The 16,257-nt window shown below is 37.8% G+C and overlaps 2 protein-coding genes across 2 annotated transcripts; both read right to left on the reverse strand.

Annotated features, from left to right (window-relative positions):
- Positions 1–435: 435 nt before the first annotated feature.
- On the reverse strand, positions 436–10,442 carry cdc16 (cell division cycle 16 homolog (S. cerevisiae)). Its single transcript, XM_046404525.1, has 18 exons — positions 10,217–10,442; positions 9,962–10,016; positions 9,568–9,665; positions 9,312–9,350; positions 9,082–9,222; positions 8,027–8,186; positions 7,816–7,910; positions 7,009–7,142; positions 6,194–6,273; positions 6,027–6,076; positions 5,875–5,948; positions 5,632–5,757; positions 5,022–5,174; positions 4,258–4,321; positions 4,088–4,149; positions 2,218–2,353; positions 1,632–1,722; positions 436–1,266 (listed from the first exon to the last, which is right to left on the reverse strand). The coding sequence occupies exons 1-18, from the start codon at positions 10,262–10,264 to the stop codon at positions 1,013–1,015; spliced, it is 1,860 nt and encodes a 619-aa protein (XP_046260481.1). The 5' UTR covers positions 10,265–10,442; the 3' UTR covers positions 436–1,012.
- Positions 10,443–10,895: 453 nt separating this feature from the next.
- Positions 10,896–12,864, reverse strand: cfap97d2 (CFAP97 domain containing 2). The gene is made up of 6 exons (XM_046403526.1): positions 12,631–12,864; positions 12,381–12,480; positions 12,094–12,174; positions 11,670–11,788; positions 11,347–11,533; positions 10,896–11,183 (listed from the first exon to the last, which is right to left on the reverse strand). The coding sequence occupies exons 1-6, from the start codon at positions 12,675–12,677 to the stop codon at positions 10,896–10,898; spliced, it is 822 nt and encodes a 273-aa protein (XP_046259482.1). The 5' UTR covers positions 12,678–12,864.
- Between the last annotated feature and the right edge of the window lie 3,393 nt (positions 12,865–16,257).

Below are 16,257 nucleotides of genomic sequence, written 5' to 3' on the forward strand. Positions count from 1 at the left end.
CTGTTTGTTTTCATTCGAGACTCGGTGACCTCAGTCCTTCACTCCTCCCCTAAGCCGGAACATGACATTTGAGTGGATGGACTGACATGGAGCATGTTTTTCTCTGGAAGGGTTGGGATTAAGCAGTAAATTCTGCTTTACATTATCAGAGCTTCAATGCACATGAACTCTGTTAGGCAAAATATTCACCACGTTAAAAAGCACATAGACACACAAGTTAAACACTTTTATATTCCACAATTATAAAATGTATGTAGAAGAACGGCAACATTTAAAATATTAAAAAAAAGGTTTTCCATAGTCTTTACCATTTAAAAGTAACCAATTTTGCAAGTGGTATTAGAGTACAGGTAGGTACAGGTATCCTACTGCCATGACGTGCTCTCTGGGCTTTATTAAACAGTTTATTCTTGATTGACACAAAACACAGTTGTGTTAAAATCTTTAAAGATAAATGCATGGTTTTATTGTAGGAACCGACAATAACGGTTTTCATCAAAACTGCTTGTATTTAGCTGGCTCTTTATTCAAGGTGTAAATCCACAGGTTAAGCAACACGGAGGGTCCTGCCACAGGCAGTAATAAGCGACTGTAGTCTTTCAGATCTGATGTGAGGAGTGTGGCTGTGTTTACTCTATTCAATCAAGTGTCAAAGGACCACATGTTGCCAATGACTTCAGGTTTAATCCAAGGTGCAAAGCTAAACCAAGTCCTCAACACCCTAACCAAGGCACATGTCAATTCCCCTTTTAAAGTGCATTGTTGCAGAAATTAATATGATGTACAGCAGGTGCTGTATACAAATTCACACTCGTTTACTCATGTTCGTAACGGCATATGTTAACGTCACTTACGAAAGAACCACATCTAATGCACAAGAGGGAGAATCCACAGGAAACCTTTGGTGGAGGACAGGTGCCAAAGTTTTGTTGGGACAGTTGTCCTTGGGCTCGGATATGTGTACCAATGACAACCTGATGGTATGACAGTTCCACCTCCTAGCAGGATGAGATCACGTGCTGGTGTCTGATAAGGTGTCTAACATCACATCACTCTCATACATATCACACTCTAGGGTTAAAGAGAGTCGCAGAGGTGTCTCCAGCATCATCTTGTCCTGATTCGACAGTGGTGTTTCCAAGGACGTGATGCTGGTGTCTTCCAGTCTTGGCGTGGCCAGCAGGTCGCCAGGCTCTGATGTGTTCAGCATCTTCATCAGTGCTGGCGTGTTCAAGCTGCCTCGCACCTTGTCATTGATGTCTGTGCCTTAGTGGAAACAAATGACAACTCATTACCTTCAAAATATTTACAAAAGAAAAATATTCAATTCACAATTCAAAACAAACAAACAAAAAAAATCTCATGTGTCTATTGTGGTATCTGGACCTGCAGACAGATCTGGATTTGTTTGCTCAGGTTCTGAGATTTGTTACCACTCCAAAATTTTGTTCAGGGTTTTCATATCAGTGAAAATACAACATGTGTTGCCAAAGACCCAAAAGCTCACAATGCTCTATCAAGACCTGTCGTAAAGGAGTCCACTTAAACTGTTCTACTGCAGTCAGTGAAAACAAAACTTGACGAGAACATAAAGTATTACATAACTACAGTATCCACTGTCTGAAACCTACCTATATAAGCATCTGTGTCACCAATGTACATCTCAATGCAATGACCAAGCATCGTCACAGAGAAAGTGTCGTCCCTTTTCAGTCCAAGTGCCTGCACAAAAAGAAACCAAACCAATGTCAAGCATTTCCCACAAAAACACATTTGTTGACAAAAATGAATCAACTAATCAAAGGTGATAAATGTGACAACTTAAGTGTATATGCTGACTATTGAAAACAAAAACATGCAGTCCCATACCGCCAAAAATGTTGCAGTGTATTTTACAAAACCTTCTTATTTTTCATTTCACCTTGTACAGCTGCTGGTGTTTTCATGTACTTTTAACTTATACTTGCTTGTTCTGTCTTGTAGCTGATCTCATGTTTGTTTGTTTTTTTTTTTTAAATGACAGCTAGCTGTGCAAAAAAACAAAACAAAAAACCCCATCAAGGACACATTTCCTTTAAGAGGACTGATTTCCATGGTTACTCCTTCTTCTTGCTCTCTGAGGAGGTCATCAAGCCTCTTTTGCATCATTCTTTTTAAATTCTCATTTCTAATTAAGCAAGAAATAAGCCCATAATAACTGAAGAAAAGGCACTATACCGTATGAAAGTAGTCAATAGCACTCTCAAAGTCGCCCATGAGGCTGTGCACGTATCCTATGGCAGCATAGGTGGAGGCATGCTGGGGGATTAACACCAGTGCCTGACGGTGGTACTCCAGAGCCTGGTCGTACTTTCTGTAGAAACAAACAGCATGATCCACAAACACCACATCGGTGGAACCAACAAAAAATTTCATAATCAGAAGGTGGCAAAAATGTGACAAAATATATCGTATCAGGACATTTAGAAACAGGACATTAAAGATGATTTAAGCTGAGTTACTAAATTCATGACTGTTCATTGATGGATTTCAGCAAAATGGTCGACCTGATAAACAAGGCCACAGTCACTGATTTAGACCATTTAAAAACTAGGCTCAACCAATATCATCCATTTACAGAGCACCAGCAGCTTCAGGCCAGAAACACAGTGCATGCAATCCAAACACGAGGAATGCAAGAACATCTACAATTTCTAAAATTGTGCCATATTTTTGGCAATGGGTGCTATGAAAACAAATTTGACAAGAGCAGTTTTTTGTTTTTTTTAAATTTTGAAAGTTACTGTGCTTTAAATTTCAAGCATGCAAAATCTTTAAGTATACTTGAATAGTATATTTCCTGCACCACTATTTGGTACTGCAACACTGAGTGACTGTAGTCTATCAGCAAACTGCTGCTCCTATTGTTTTGGCAAAGGTTGGCAGGTATGTGCAGAGAGACTAGACTCTAGACCTGCTCTACTTGGAAAGTGACATGAGGTAACTTTTGTTGTGTTTGCCGCTATATATGTAAAATAAATTACCCAGTCGATGCTAGAGAGAGCCACCACCTGCTCCACATGACTAATATACATTGATATTTGCAGATGGTGGAGAATTCAATGTTTTCTTGTCAAAGACAAAGAAACACAGACAAAAGACAACAATGTCTCAGAGGATTATGTCTAAAATATACAAAACGTCTGAGGTCAAAGGTAACACAACTAAGAAAAATATCTTTCTTGCCAATCATTGTACAGTAACCATTATTAAGCAGAGCTGCTAAGATTAGTCAATTAATTGATCAAAAGAAAATTACCTGTCAACTAGTTTATGTCAATTAATAAATAAGTAACTTCCATAGGCAAAGATGTCAGATGTCAAGCTTCTAAAATGGATAAAAAATGATTTTCTTTGTCATTTGTGATAGTAAATGACAAGTGTTCTGTGGCGTTAGTTGGACAAAAGAAACAACTTTAAGATCTTATTTTGGGAAGTTATTGGGAAGTTATCATTTGATAGACTATACAGATAACTGTAAAAATAATGCAGATAAAGCAGTAAGAATTATATGATAACTGTTCTGTGATAATTGTTGTTTTTGCCATGTGATGTCTTCAGATGTAAAGAAAGGGAAATTAAAAAGGGCATGGAAGCATCAATGATGCACCAATAACCACTGAGAGGCATTCATTTATATGGATGAATCCCTCTCTCTACATAACCATCCAAACCTTTCTGAACAACCACTTGTGTGGCACAAATCTATTGAGTGGTGGTTTTGCATAATTCATTAAAAGGTTTTTCATGAATTTTTAATGAAGGTACTACCTATGCTGAATGATTGCCACAGAAGAAGTGTTAAAAACAAATAAAAATTAAAGAAGATAAGAATGGGAATGATGAAATTAGAGGAGAGTGCCCTCCAACCACTCTTCCTTAATTATCAACTCTAAATTTAGCCTCCCATACTAGTACTATATGTGCTAACTCAAAGAAGACGGTGAAATCAGGCAGAACTGCAGTTAAAACCCACTCTTCTGTAGGGTCTATTCAAGATCATTTATTCAAACATAAAACTGCACAGTAAAATCAGCTCCATACTTACTTCAATTTCCGACACACATGACCCAAGTTATTTAGTAAAGGCTCCCATTTGTCCACCGTCACCTTAATTTAAAAAACAAAAAACCTATATTAAGTAACCACTGAAAAGACATCGCCATGTTTCAAAGATGCTCATCACATCCTTCCATCCATTTTCAGTTTAATAGTTACCTCATTCCCTATGGCTTTGATCTTCTCCATAGCATCAAGAAACAACCTCTCTGCTGTCTTCCAGCTAAAAACAGTAGATAAGAAAACATTCTTTACAGCACATCTCAATGTTCAATAAAATAAAATAAAGCAGATATCATTGTGTGTGTAGTCTGTGTACCCTCCATGTGGGTGCTGTTCCAATTCATCTTTACATCAGGTGCCTTATGAGCTACTTTTGTTAATATACAAGTTTTCCATGCTTTAAAGTGACTGTACAGATTACAGAACATAAACCTGTAAATATAAATATAAACATAAAATATTTTCCAGATATATCTGATTTGATTCATAATATAAGTGAAAAAATAAAGATATTTTCATCAACACTATGGACACAATGGATGGAAAGAAGAAGAAGGATGGCTGGTACAGAACATGGTAAGATGGTATTTTAATTACTGGTAGAGTTACAGCTAAGTGTAAGTGTTAGCTGATGTTCAAAGCAGAGGTTACCCCCCACCCCCCCCACACACACTCACAAGAGAAAATGGAAAAGGAGAGAAAAGCATTCTTGAGATAAGCATCCCTCATGTAAATGGACATCATATGCATCACACATCTTAAAAAAGACTTCAGACTTCTTAGTCTTAGAAATAAAACTGCAGTATGTCAACATCCAACATTTGTGCTGCCAATAGCATTTAACGCCAATAGGCAATAACTACTTTAATCAAACTAGAGGCCAAACTGTTACTGTGTGTGTGTTTGAATGCATGACTCACTCTCCATTCTGAAAGGCAACCACTGCCACCTCGTGTATGACAAATGGGTCCTCCGGAGCAATACTAAGGGCCTGGCTGAAAAAACGCTCTGCCAGCTTGGAGTTGTTGGTCAGACCGTACTCCAGGCCGATGTAGAGCATGGGCAAGTGACACCTGGGTGAAAGAGAGCAGGACACGTCAAACAAGATCAAATGTAACCTGACCTTATATTTTAATAAAACCAGAGTTGAGTTAGTATTGTTAAACTTTAAAATAGGCAAAATATTTTGGCATTTAGAATTTTTGGAATTAGAGGTCATTGCAACATTTCGTCTACAAATTTTTAGCTTACAGGACTTTTAAAATCATGACAAATAAATGTCACTATACATCTGTCTATCAACATTTAAGGACAAAATAGTAAAACTTGCACGCTATCACTCATGCCAATGTGGGGTGTTATTGACTGATAGCCTAGCCGAACATAGAACCAAACTACTCAGCTGAGCTTTTCTCTAACATATGCTGCACGGCAGGTATGTTATCTTACGGAAACTCCTAACTAGTAGAGCTAACAATTTAACCATTTATAAAAGTGCATGGTGATAAGAACACCAGAACGTGTACCTACCCTTTCATCAGCTGGGCAGCAGTGAAGTAGGCAGCCATAGCTTGGTCATGCTCACTCTCTACTGCAAATGAATGGCCATAGGCAATCCATGCAGGACCATATGTCCTCTCCAGCGTGGTGGCTTTGCTATGAGAGACACACAACATGCAATTTGTATAAATTAACCTAAATATACCTATGTAACAGTCTGTAACGTCTAATCAAACAGGGTGGATTTTATTTTTTGAGTGTGCAAATATATACCTCAGGTATCGTCGAGCATGTTCGTTTTTATGGCCAACCATGAGATAGTAGCACCCAACAGCAAACCAGGATACCTGATTAAAAAGTTCTCATTTCGTTATCAAATAGTGGAAATTGTGTAAACAAGAACAAAGGTGTACAGTCATACTTACTGGGTTGTTGGGATACAAGTCTACAAGCTTGTGCGAGAGGTAAAACAACTCTGCAGGGAGTAAAGAAAAAAAAAAAGCTTGAAACTGATGAAGATGAATTATCCATTATGGTGACATGCTTACTAAACATTTTTTAATGCCTAAATTAGTGGATATATATATTTTACCATTTGCTTTCCCAAGCTCAACCAGAGTTCCTATGTGGACTGGTAAACAGTTGGCGTGGAAGGGGTCTTTAACCATCACCCTGAAGCACAAAAACAAAGCTGCATGACACAACATCAGATGAACCTTAACTGATCTCCACCAGAGAAATTTGAAACTTTCTCCTGACAAAATAAAATGTATGCATATTTAAATAAAACATATTTTTACTTTGGACAAGCTAACCATCCACCAACCTTTCTCTACATCATACCCAATTTAGGTTATATACAAAATGAGAACTGAGAAAATTAACTGATGTCAACTTTCTAGTGCGAAACACAAGGACAAGTGAAATATCTTAAATTCATTATCTCACAGTCAGCCAGTTATGAAATGTAATAAATCTGTTGCTATAAACTACAATTCAATTCATCAATCAAAATCCATATACATACAATCTGCAGTACTTGCTAAAAAATGCACCATCTACTACAGTTTGTTGATGACTGATTTGAAAATAATAAATACAAGTGACTTGAATGTGAGTGTTTCAGTGGTGTAAACTGCATGAAAGTAATGAAATCCTGTTCTACCAATATCATGCAGACGCTGACGTTAGTGGCTACTGCCAGATAATAATTTTATGTAAATTTGTACAGTTAAGTAAGCTACACACTGTGTAAAGAGCCAGGATTTATCCCCATTGCGTGCTATGTCAGTATGGGTTGGTATGATGGATGTAGAGCAGGTTTTTATGAAGCACTACATTATTTGCCAAGCAATTCAATGATACAAAAATTAACAATACACTGAGAAAAAACATGAAGACTCTTACATTGATGTGAGTTTGTAGCACATCTTGAAATCACAGTTATAATAATGCCTTTCAGCAAGAGACACCACTACATCCAAGTTGTCCTGAAGTCCATTGACCATCTCTGGCACCACCAAATCACTGGGCTTGTTATACTGCAGTAAGAAGGAGTAGAAAAGAGAGAGTGTGTGGTTTGTTTGTTTGTGTGTGTGTGTGTGTGTGTGTGTGTGTGTGTGTATTTATGCAAGTGTGTGAAAGGTGGGCATAGGGTTTAAATGTAAGTAGGTGGGACAAAGGTGAGAAGGAGCCAGATGAAGAGGGGTTAGAACAAAAACAGGCCAGTGTATCTGTAACAGGCATTTGCATTTCAATTTATACTGACTGTATACAAAAGAATCTCAGCCGTACTGGAGAGCACCAATTGGTTGCAAACTCTCATCGAGCTAAATTCATTAAAGGATAAGCAGTGTATCTGGGATAGGCTGAAAATAAACCGTGGTCCCCATGTTCATTGAAATGATCCCCTTGTTACAATGAACACAGAAACTGCAGTTTGAGTATCATTCTCTGCAACAATATGACCTTGTTATGTGCTTTTAATAATTTTTGGTGTGGAACAACACTGTGTCGTTGCACAGAGGAATAAGATAGATTAGGCTTTGGCTACAAAGACAATACATGTTCCATCAGTTCATGGTTTTGGTCTTTATCATAGAATTAGGAGATAATAACAATACAGAATATTATAAAGCTTATACTTGAATGAATTAAAGAAAGGTTAAAAGCATTGTAAAATAACTGTCAAAACTACATGCAAAATCCACCTACCTTCTTTAACTTATTCTCAAATAGGAAGTGTAATAGCTCCTCCTCTTCCTCTGTGCACTGCTGACTCAGAGGAAGTGAGTCAAGGAAGTCTTTCTCTATTAAAAAAAACACATATACTGGCATTATACAAGTTTCTGAAATGTTAACAAACTGCATATATCAGAAGAAAATTAAAAGATCAGTGCACATGATGGACACATATCGGCCTCACCTTCCTGTGCAGTCAACATGTGGTGGGATGTTAAAAGGTCAAAGGCTTCAAAGCAGTACACATCCAGTTTCAAGGCCTCTTTGTAGCTGGAGGTGGCCAGTGGTCTGTTATCCATGGCATCATAGATCTTACCCCGCAGGAGGCAGATGGAGCTGCTGATCTGAAACATTTCAGAGGGGGATATTAAATGTCCATAAATGCTACACACAACTCCATAGTTTATTTCAAATAAAGAACCTCTGCTGTTAGGATTCTCTCAATGATGAAAACAAAAGACATAAGTAGCATGGGATCACAGGAGTTTTTGTCTTTGTTGTTGACCAACCGCCATTACCAATTAAAAGCTATCTGAAGTGATTCAGATAGCTGAAACGTTAACAGCTGAGGCGATGTTTTTAAGTTTTATTCAGGTTATGTTTAGTCGTGTTTGTATACTTCCCACCTCACTCTGACTCTTTTAGCGAATTAAGGAATTTATTTGGTGCGCTAGCTATAACTCAGGTTGCTTTAATTACATCATCCCAGGATCAACTATCCATCCATTTTATGTATTGCTTTATTAGTGCACAGCTGTGTGTGTGGTCTGGTCGCTAGTCAGTTGCAGGGGTGACATACAAAGACAGACAATCAAACACAATCACACCTGGGGGCAATGTAGAGTATGTTTTTGGAAAGTGGGAGGAGGCCGGAGTACCCAGGAATCAACGCAGACACAGGGAGAACATGTGGAGCAGCAATGCGAAGTAATTCATCAAATGAGCATAGCTATCTTGTTGGCTTCATCACTCTGTTCCTATGCTCAAGTAAAGTGAATATATTGGTCCACGAGGTTTTGTTTAGTTTGTATACAGAAGTAAGAAGACATTAAACACTGCCTGTAAATTAGATTTTGGAGGGTCTCATGATCTAAGGATTTACACACAGTGCGCAGCTGACTAAAAAGACTAGTTTACGCAACACTAACAAATAATACACTGCAAAATCTGAAATCTAACTGCTACATTCATCTGCTGTATTGAATATGTTCCTGTATTTAAGTGGCAGCCCAAACTTACAGAGGCAGGGGACATGTCCCAATCCTTGGTTGACTCTGGTGTCCCATTGTCCTCTTTTGCACTTCTGTCAAGCAGCTTCTTATTAGCTGGCTCCTCTGCATCCAGGATATCCAAGGCCTGCTGGAACTCTTTGGCAGCATACTAGAAGTAAAACAGTCAGAATATTGTAAATCTAAAGCATACAGAATAGGGTTTGGGACTTTTAAAGTCTATATTTTCCAGTTACTTACATGGCACCTAGCAGCAAGATATTGACAGGCTCCGTACAACTGTGTGTGAGAAGACAAGCGTTGTTTAATACTAGGGACCGAAATAAAGGGGACTATGCTACTGATATTGCTGCAATTGACTGATGTGCAACATATAACACAAATCATTATATGCATCTTTCATACACTAATTTGCCATAAACCTAAAAATTATTACTCACTTCCCAGCACATAGCATTTATGGCCTTTTAATAATTCACACATAATCCGTAATTACCTTGTCAAGTTTTCGTGAACGGAGGGCATGGGAGGCTCTGTGGTACTGTGAGGTCAGGTAAAGGCACTGAGCTAGCCAGTAGATATCCTGGGGATCCTCTGCGTGCCAAAACAAACAGGCAGGGTCATCGAGTTTGGACGTTACAATCATCACACAAGCAACAACTGTGGCTTTTGGCAGGTTACTGTTCTTTCCGCCATGACCATTAGTAAAAAGTTTCTTTTAAGCTGTGATGATACGTAGCAATGACAAACAGAACAGGCACACAAGGCGAATACACTGCTTATAAAACAACAGCTGCATAACATTTGCGTTGTATCTTTACTTGAGACTGCTGGGTTAATTGGGTTTTCATCGTGGCGAGTCATTAACAGCACGAACGACACTCACTCACCGTGAGAAAGAGATGCTATCTTGTCGGCCCAAAACAGAGCACTTTGATACTGTTGCTGTAAACACACACAAAGCAGGGTAATAGTCAATCAAATATACATTATTTTGTCGTTTGTGGCTGGCTACGTAGATGGGTGATAGCTTTAAGTTAGCCAGATAGGCAGTCTATGAAGGTTTGATACCACTGAAGCAAGGTTGCTCTTAAGCTAGCATTAGCTAGCTACGCAGAAACTCAGAAAGAAATCAAAATTCTTACCTGGTCAATGTACTGTCGCACTCGCTTTCGAAGTCTGTCGAGATTCATTTTAATTGTTTCAATATCGCACTGATTATAAAAGATGTGTCATTCTTAGAGTTAAACAAAAACAGTGTATCAAAGTGAGCACAAAACAGTATGTGCTACCTTGCTAGCTGCGTAAAATCAAATCCGCGGCTTCTTTCTGCAACGAGTGTTCTGCAAAATCGTGCCGGAAGGAAACTCATAGTGGATCGAACGTTCCACATTAACTCTTGTCTTTTTAACCTTCGTTTTATGTTCAACTGTAAAATAATGTCCTAAATATAAAAACAATACATGAACATTCATTTCATTACTTTTATGTTTATATACTTTTATGTGTTGTTATCAAAGGAACATATACAAAAGATATTCCATTGATGACTATGACATTTTCCACATAACTATTGTGTTCACAAATTTATCTCAGTACACAGCCTATACAACTACTGCTCTTTTGCAGATTAACCCATTATCACCGCTGTCTTTCCAAAACTGCTTATTGTGGAACAGAGACTCTCTTTTTTTGTGCAGAAAATGGGACTCTGGTAAGAGAACAAGTCATATGGTACCTCTGTAGGATAGGCAGTCTCATACTTGAGTGTTTTAGTTGTCTGAGGAATGTTGGACATTCAGATCTACCAGGAGAGGAAACTGTTTAAGCAGTCTGAAGGGGGCTATCTGCTGTAATTTGAATGGTGTCAGAAGAACCATTGGGTGAGATGGATTTCTCAGATAGATTTGGTTCAGGGGCAGGGAATGCCACTGTATCCTGCTGTATCTCTGCTCCTGTGCCTTCTTTCTTGCTGGTTTCTTTCCCCTTTTCATTTTCCTCAGACTTTGCCTTGCCATTGACTTTGTTGCTTGCAGGGCCGTGTGTGGTTGCATCAACGCTGATCTTTTCTTCTTTATCACAGTCACTGAACTTTCTTGCTTTTTCTTGTCCCTGTTATTGATGCATAAAGTGAAATACTAATTACGGTACAAGGTAAAGATCACACAATACAGTTTAAGATATTTCAGCACCTAGAATGTAGAAGTTACTGTGTTACTCTGCTTTATGAATGAATCACAGAAGTGGTGTTATAAAAAGGAAGACAAAAATGAACCTTTTGCTGATTTGCTCTTCCTCGTGGATAACGTGCAATGCTGTCCATCACCTTGAGAGTTTGGAGCCAGTCTTCATGCCAGCTCTTCACATTATAGTGAGGCCTGCTCTGGCTCAGACGGAACAGGATCATTTGATTCTCCTTGGTGATACGAAGCAACTCTACCTGCCGCCTCTCTTTGCCAAGGCTAAAATGAAGAGTAAATGCAGGCTTTTCAGCTGGGTTTTTATTCCATGTGCCACCTTCTTTCTTGCCAATACAACTCGTTGCCTGACTTAAATTTATATGTTTGCACTGAGAGTTCTGCCACAACCTTAACAAACCTTTTTCTGTCATAATAGTTCCTGTTGTCTACTTCTCCCGTTGTCCTCATGATGCGTGATATTTTCTCCAGAAGCATATTGTTTTCCCTCTGGATCTTCATTGTCAGTTCCTCTTCAAGCTTCAGAAAATAACATATGATTAGAATATCCAAACTGCAGACACACTACAGTAAAAAAAAGAAACATGTTCTAATCTTTTTTTTAAAAAAAGTGCATTTTTGCATTTTATCACTGGTTTTATCACTTTAGATTTAACAATAAATGTTTCCATTTTGAACTGAAGTTAAAGAAATCTTATATGAACTAAGGTATTAATATCTCATAGTTTGAAACTTTGCTGGATGGTTTCTGCACTGAAAAATGTGCTGCTACTATACAGACATGGTGTGAGATGAGGTGAAATCATTAAAGATAAAACAGCAACCTTTTGTTTCTTCAGCTTGAGAGCCAGGTGACCATAGGTCTTTGGTGGAGTTGTGTTTATTGTTGGTTTTGCTGACTTCACCTTCACCAAAAAAAAAAACAAAACAAAAAAACACTTTTAAAGGGCACCAAACAGAAAGAAAACAAAACAAACAAACAAATAATATAACAATCTTAATAGTTAGTTTTCTGACAAGAATAAAAGCTTGAGGTGAATGTAATACAAGGTATGCATTTATAGCGAGTGCTTAAATCACTCCACAAACCAAAGTACATGTTTCTCCTCACCTTCCTCCTGTGTAAATCATATGAAGCCTTGTCCCATTTCTGCTGCAGATATTTATTTCCAGTGGGAAGCAGTGGTTGATATGCCAGATGTGTCATGGTCCTGTCAACACAAAACAGAACAAAGTTGCAATGTTTTAAGCCCCACCCTATTGTTTAAAAAAAACACACGTATTTTATTTTGTATTATTTTGCATTCGTCTCATATCCCAGAATTAATCTCATAAAAAGTGAACAGGCCTCTCTGACTCACCTCGCACTCTGCAGGTGCCCTGGTGTCTCCATATCACAGCTCTTCATCTGCCCATTAGAGTGTGTTCGTGCTCTGAAGCGTCCAGGTTGACTGGAGCTCGGAGAGTGCAGTCTGTTTTCTGCCAGTCATACATGGTTGCCATGACAGCAGCTGGAGAGAGCGGAGATGAATGGTTTCAAACGATGTGCTTGTTTAGCGAGTTCCACACAGAGAGACGCATACGGGCATAGAGATAGGCTAATTAGTGAGCAGACTGTGGAGAGTGTCTGTAAATTGAGCTGCTGTGCGAAGACACCATTTCACACAGTTCAAAGCTGAAAATGAGCTGGAATACAAACTCTTCAAGTCTGACATGAAGATAAAAAAAAAAAGTGAAACATATTTTTGAACACTCATCAGACTTTCAGTTGATCTGCTAAACATGCGGAGGATGAAATAATGGAATCAAAAGTGGAATTATTATATTTCATGAAAAGAAAGAAATGCCAGGGTTCGATCAGTGTGGTCAAGGGCACTGAGGCTGTTGTGCCATACTGCAGCCTTGGTAACAGTTACTTGGAAACTTACATCAGAAAAGCTTTAAGTAACAGACTCAGTGTGAGCACAGTTTACACAGAAGACACCCACAGAAAATTTAAACCTCACATTAAGTTGAAAGATTTCACATGGAAAATATTTAAGAATACAAAACCACAGTCAATTAAATCAAATGCAAACTACACCATACAGCACTGTATGCTACGCTGTGGTGTGGTGTTATTATGTATAGCACCATGTATATATTTGAGATAATACAACACCATGGAGCATGTTGTTACAGATTTGTTGAATGAATCCCATTGAGGTGATCTGACTTCATGAATGAACATCTATATCACAACACCCCCCTCTACTGCTGAGAAATGGCCATGACCATTCTTGGCTCAACTGAGATCACTACTGTTAAGAATTGAAATCCCATACCAACCAAAGCACTAGTGAACCTGCAATAGATTTAAGTGTAATAGATCATTATGTAACTCATTTTCATGCACCACGATAAGCTCTGCATTTGACGTTCAGTGCAACAACATGCTGTGTACCTCAGAGGACCGGTAAAATGAACTCACTATAAACACCTACTTATGCATTAACTGTACAGCCAATTATCAATACACAAACATTGGACACGCATAAATTTATGAGTATATTACAAAATAATATGTGTTTAACTGTAGGAGTTGCTGTAAAGCTGCGTTGGCAAAGGGCAATTTTTCGTGTCTGACATCTCCCCACTGATGCCTTTGCAAGCCAATTAATTGTTCCCCCGCAGAGCAGTCACATCTCAGTGCATGGGAAGAGCTTTCATGAATGAATTATAGGCAATAAAATGCTTCCAGTCCAATTTGTTACTTTGTTGTATAAGAGGAGACGTGTTGAAGAGACAGATGGCAGATATCAATGTGATAAAAAAAAAGGGACTGGGAGTTAGGTTCCTCTCAATCTGCCATGTTCTTGGTGATTCCTTTTTATTTCTTCTTTATAACTTCCTTTGTAATGTATGAAAATGAATCTTAGATGTGGATACTGCAATAACCCACAATGGCTGCACTTGTAAAATGCATTGCTTTTGAATGCTTCGGTGATATGTTTCATAATAAGCAGAAGTCACAAAACTATTTTGTAAACTCTTTATAGTGCCTATAAATCTACTAGGTTTTAGTGTTTACCTATTAGTCCATACTGAATCACGTTGCATGTGCTGTAATTATAGGATTTGTTTGACAACGATCAACACAAATCCTTCATCTTCAAAGCAGACATGACTCTCTACAAGTTGATCTGAATTAATCTCAAATATAAAACATAAGATAACTGAATGCATATGTATTCACCTCATTTTAGGTCATTTATAGTCAGCCATCAGTCGGCATTATTTAAAGTCTATTCTGACAGGTCTGCATCCTGTCTGCACATTTAGACACTGCAGATTTCATCAAATTCTTTGAGTTTGTTGGAGTGGTACTTTCTGCTGATGTGCAGGGTTTGGGTTAAACCAAACAAAAGATTTCAATATGGCCAATCCAACTTAACAATTTTCAGTCTCAGACTTGCAAATACTGCAACAGATCTCCATCCATTATGCTTAACTTTGCAAATAACTTTGTGGCCAACAAGATGTTTATCACAGATCTCTTGGTGGCCTAACAAGTGGCCTTCTCACACAAACACTCAGACTTTGAGCATAAACCACTCTTGACAGATTTAAAATGGTGCTAAATTTTGTTCCTTTTCTTGACTGACCTTACTTGACTTTAAAGGCTTTTCAGTGCCTCAGAAGCGTTCTTTTATCCTTTCCCTCACTTGTAGTTTTCAGTAAACTAGTGTGCTTGTCTGAAATGTTCTTTTGTATTTGCAATGTTGTTTTTGCCAGGAAATTGTCTTCCAGTTAAGTTGGACCTTCTATTATTCAGCAAAAAACATTTTGTCACACCTTGATTACTCACAGTTATTGTTACACACAAGGGACAAGAAATTGATTTTTTGTTAATTTGTATTTGTAATAGAATTTGAATTTGTAATAATAGAATTATAGAAAATGTAATAAAAAAACACACAAAAAAAGAAAATTGGTGTCGGCCACCAATTAAGGAGAGAGATAATGATGCATTTAAGATGATGAAGCTTGTTTTCATGTCCTCTTCAGAATGGCAGGGGATGCTAGCAGTCCCAGGAAAGTCTCAATGGTGGATCTTCCGTTGCACTGTAGTGGGAATAAGTGTAAGAAAGATGGTCTCTATGGCACAGTGGAAGTACAGGAAGACCTGATACACACATCGCCACAACACCAATGGTGTGTGTGTGTGTGTAAAGTTGTTAGAGTAATATCATTCAGATTTCAGATAAAGCCATTCTTATTCTTAAAGCCAAGATACGCATATATGATAAAAATGATGTAATATACTACATGTACTGTAACGTTTATATACTCTTTCATACATTTTAAAATAAGTCATGGTTGTTTGTTTGCGCAAAAATGAAAACACTGCAAAACATGATCAAGACTAGTATTGAATTCAGTTAGTTCAGTGAATACAGTCCCCTTACACTTTAAATAAAACAACCAAACAAAGAAAAAGCTTCCCTGAGATCAGTCTTACAAATTGTCTTCATGCCAACACTGGGACAAAGTGGCTCCAACAGGAGCAGCTGCAGCTGCTCTTTGTGTGAAATGAACAACTGAATCTTCACACTGGGAAAATGTCAGAGGAAATCAAATTCATCAGTAATACTGTGACTAAAGAGCTGTTTATTCAACATAATATATATAATATTATGTTGAATATCTCATTTATTTAACTTAACAATTGGTGTTACAAAAAGGAAGACTTCAAAGAAGACTTTGAACTAATTATTCAATATAGGGTAAGTCAGATATTCAAGGCAGCAGTTGAACTTACATTTTTAAGCTGAATCAAGCCAACATTATTTACAGTGTACAGAAAGAGGGTAAAAACACTTGTCAAATATATTCAAAGGTAATTGGTAATTGTTACATTATTCATTATTCTTACTCTTACTCACATTTGATAACAATTCTGAGATGTCAGATTATCCAACTATTTGATTAGAGTATGTATGGTAGTA

Source organism: Scatophagus argus, chromosome 11 (assembly GCF_020382885.2).
Source record: "Scatophagus argus isolate fScaArg1 chromosome 11, fScaArg1.pri, whole genome shotgun sequence".
Lineage (NCBI taxonomy): Eukaryota > Metazoa > Chordata > Actinopteri > Scatophagidae > Scatophagus > Scatophagus argus.

What these genes read in the sequence shown, in the direction of transcription:
- cdc16 (XM_046404525.1), bottom strand. Translation starts at nt 10,264, where the DNA reads ATGAATCTCGACAGACTTCGAAAGCGAGTGCGACAGTACATTGACCAG. An exon ending in TGCTACAAACTCACATCAAT is followed by an intron (nt 6,274 to 7,008) that starts GTAAGAGTCTTC and finishes TTTGTGCTTCAG; the next exon opens with GGTGATGGTTAAAGACCCCT. An exon ending in CATGTGTGTCGGAAATTGAA is followed by an intron (nt 2,354 to 4,087) that starts GTAAGTATGGAG and finishes TTGTTTCTACAG; the next exon opens with AAAGTACGACCAGGCTCTGG.
- cfap97d2 (XM_046403526.1), bottom strand. Translation starts at nt 12,677, where the DNA reads ATGAAGAGCTGTGATATGGAGACACCAGGGCACCTGCAGAGTGCGAG. An exon ending in ATGATTTACACAGGAGGAAG is followed by an intron (nt 12,175 to 12,380) that starts GTGAGGAGAAAC and finishes TTTTTGGTGAAG; the next exon opens with GTGAAGTCAGCAAAACCAAC. An exon ending in TCAAGCTGAAGAAACAAAAG is followed by an intron (nt 11,789 to 12,093) that starts GTTGCTGTTTTA and finishes TATTTTCTGAAG; the next exon opens with CTTGAAGAGGAACTGACAAT.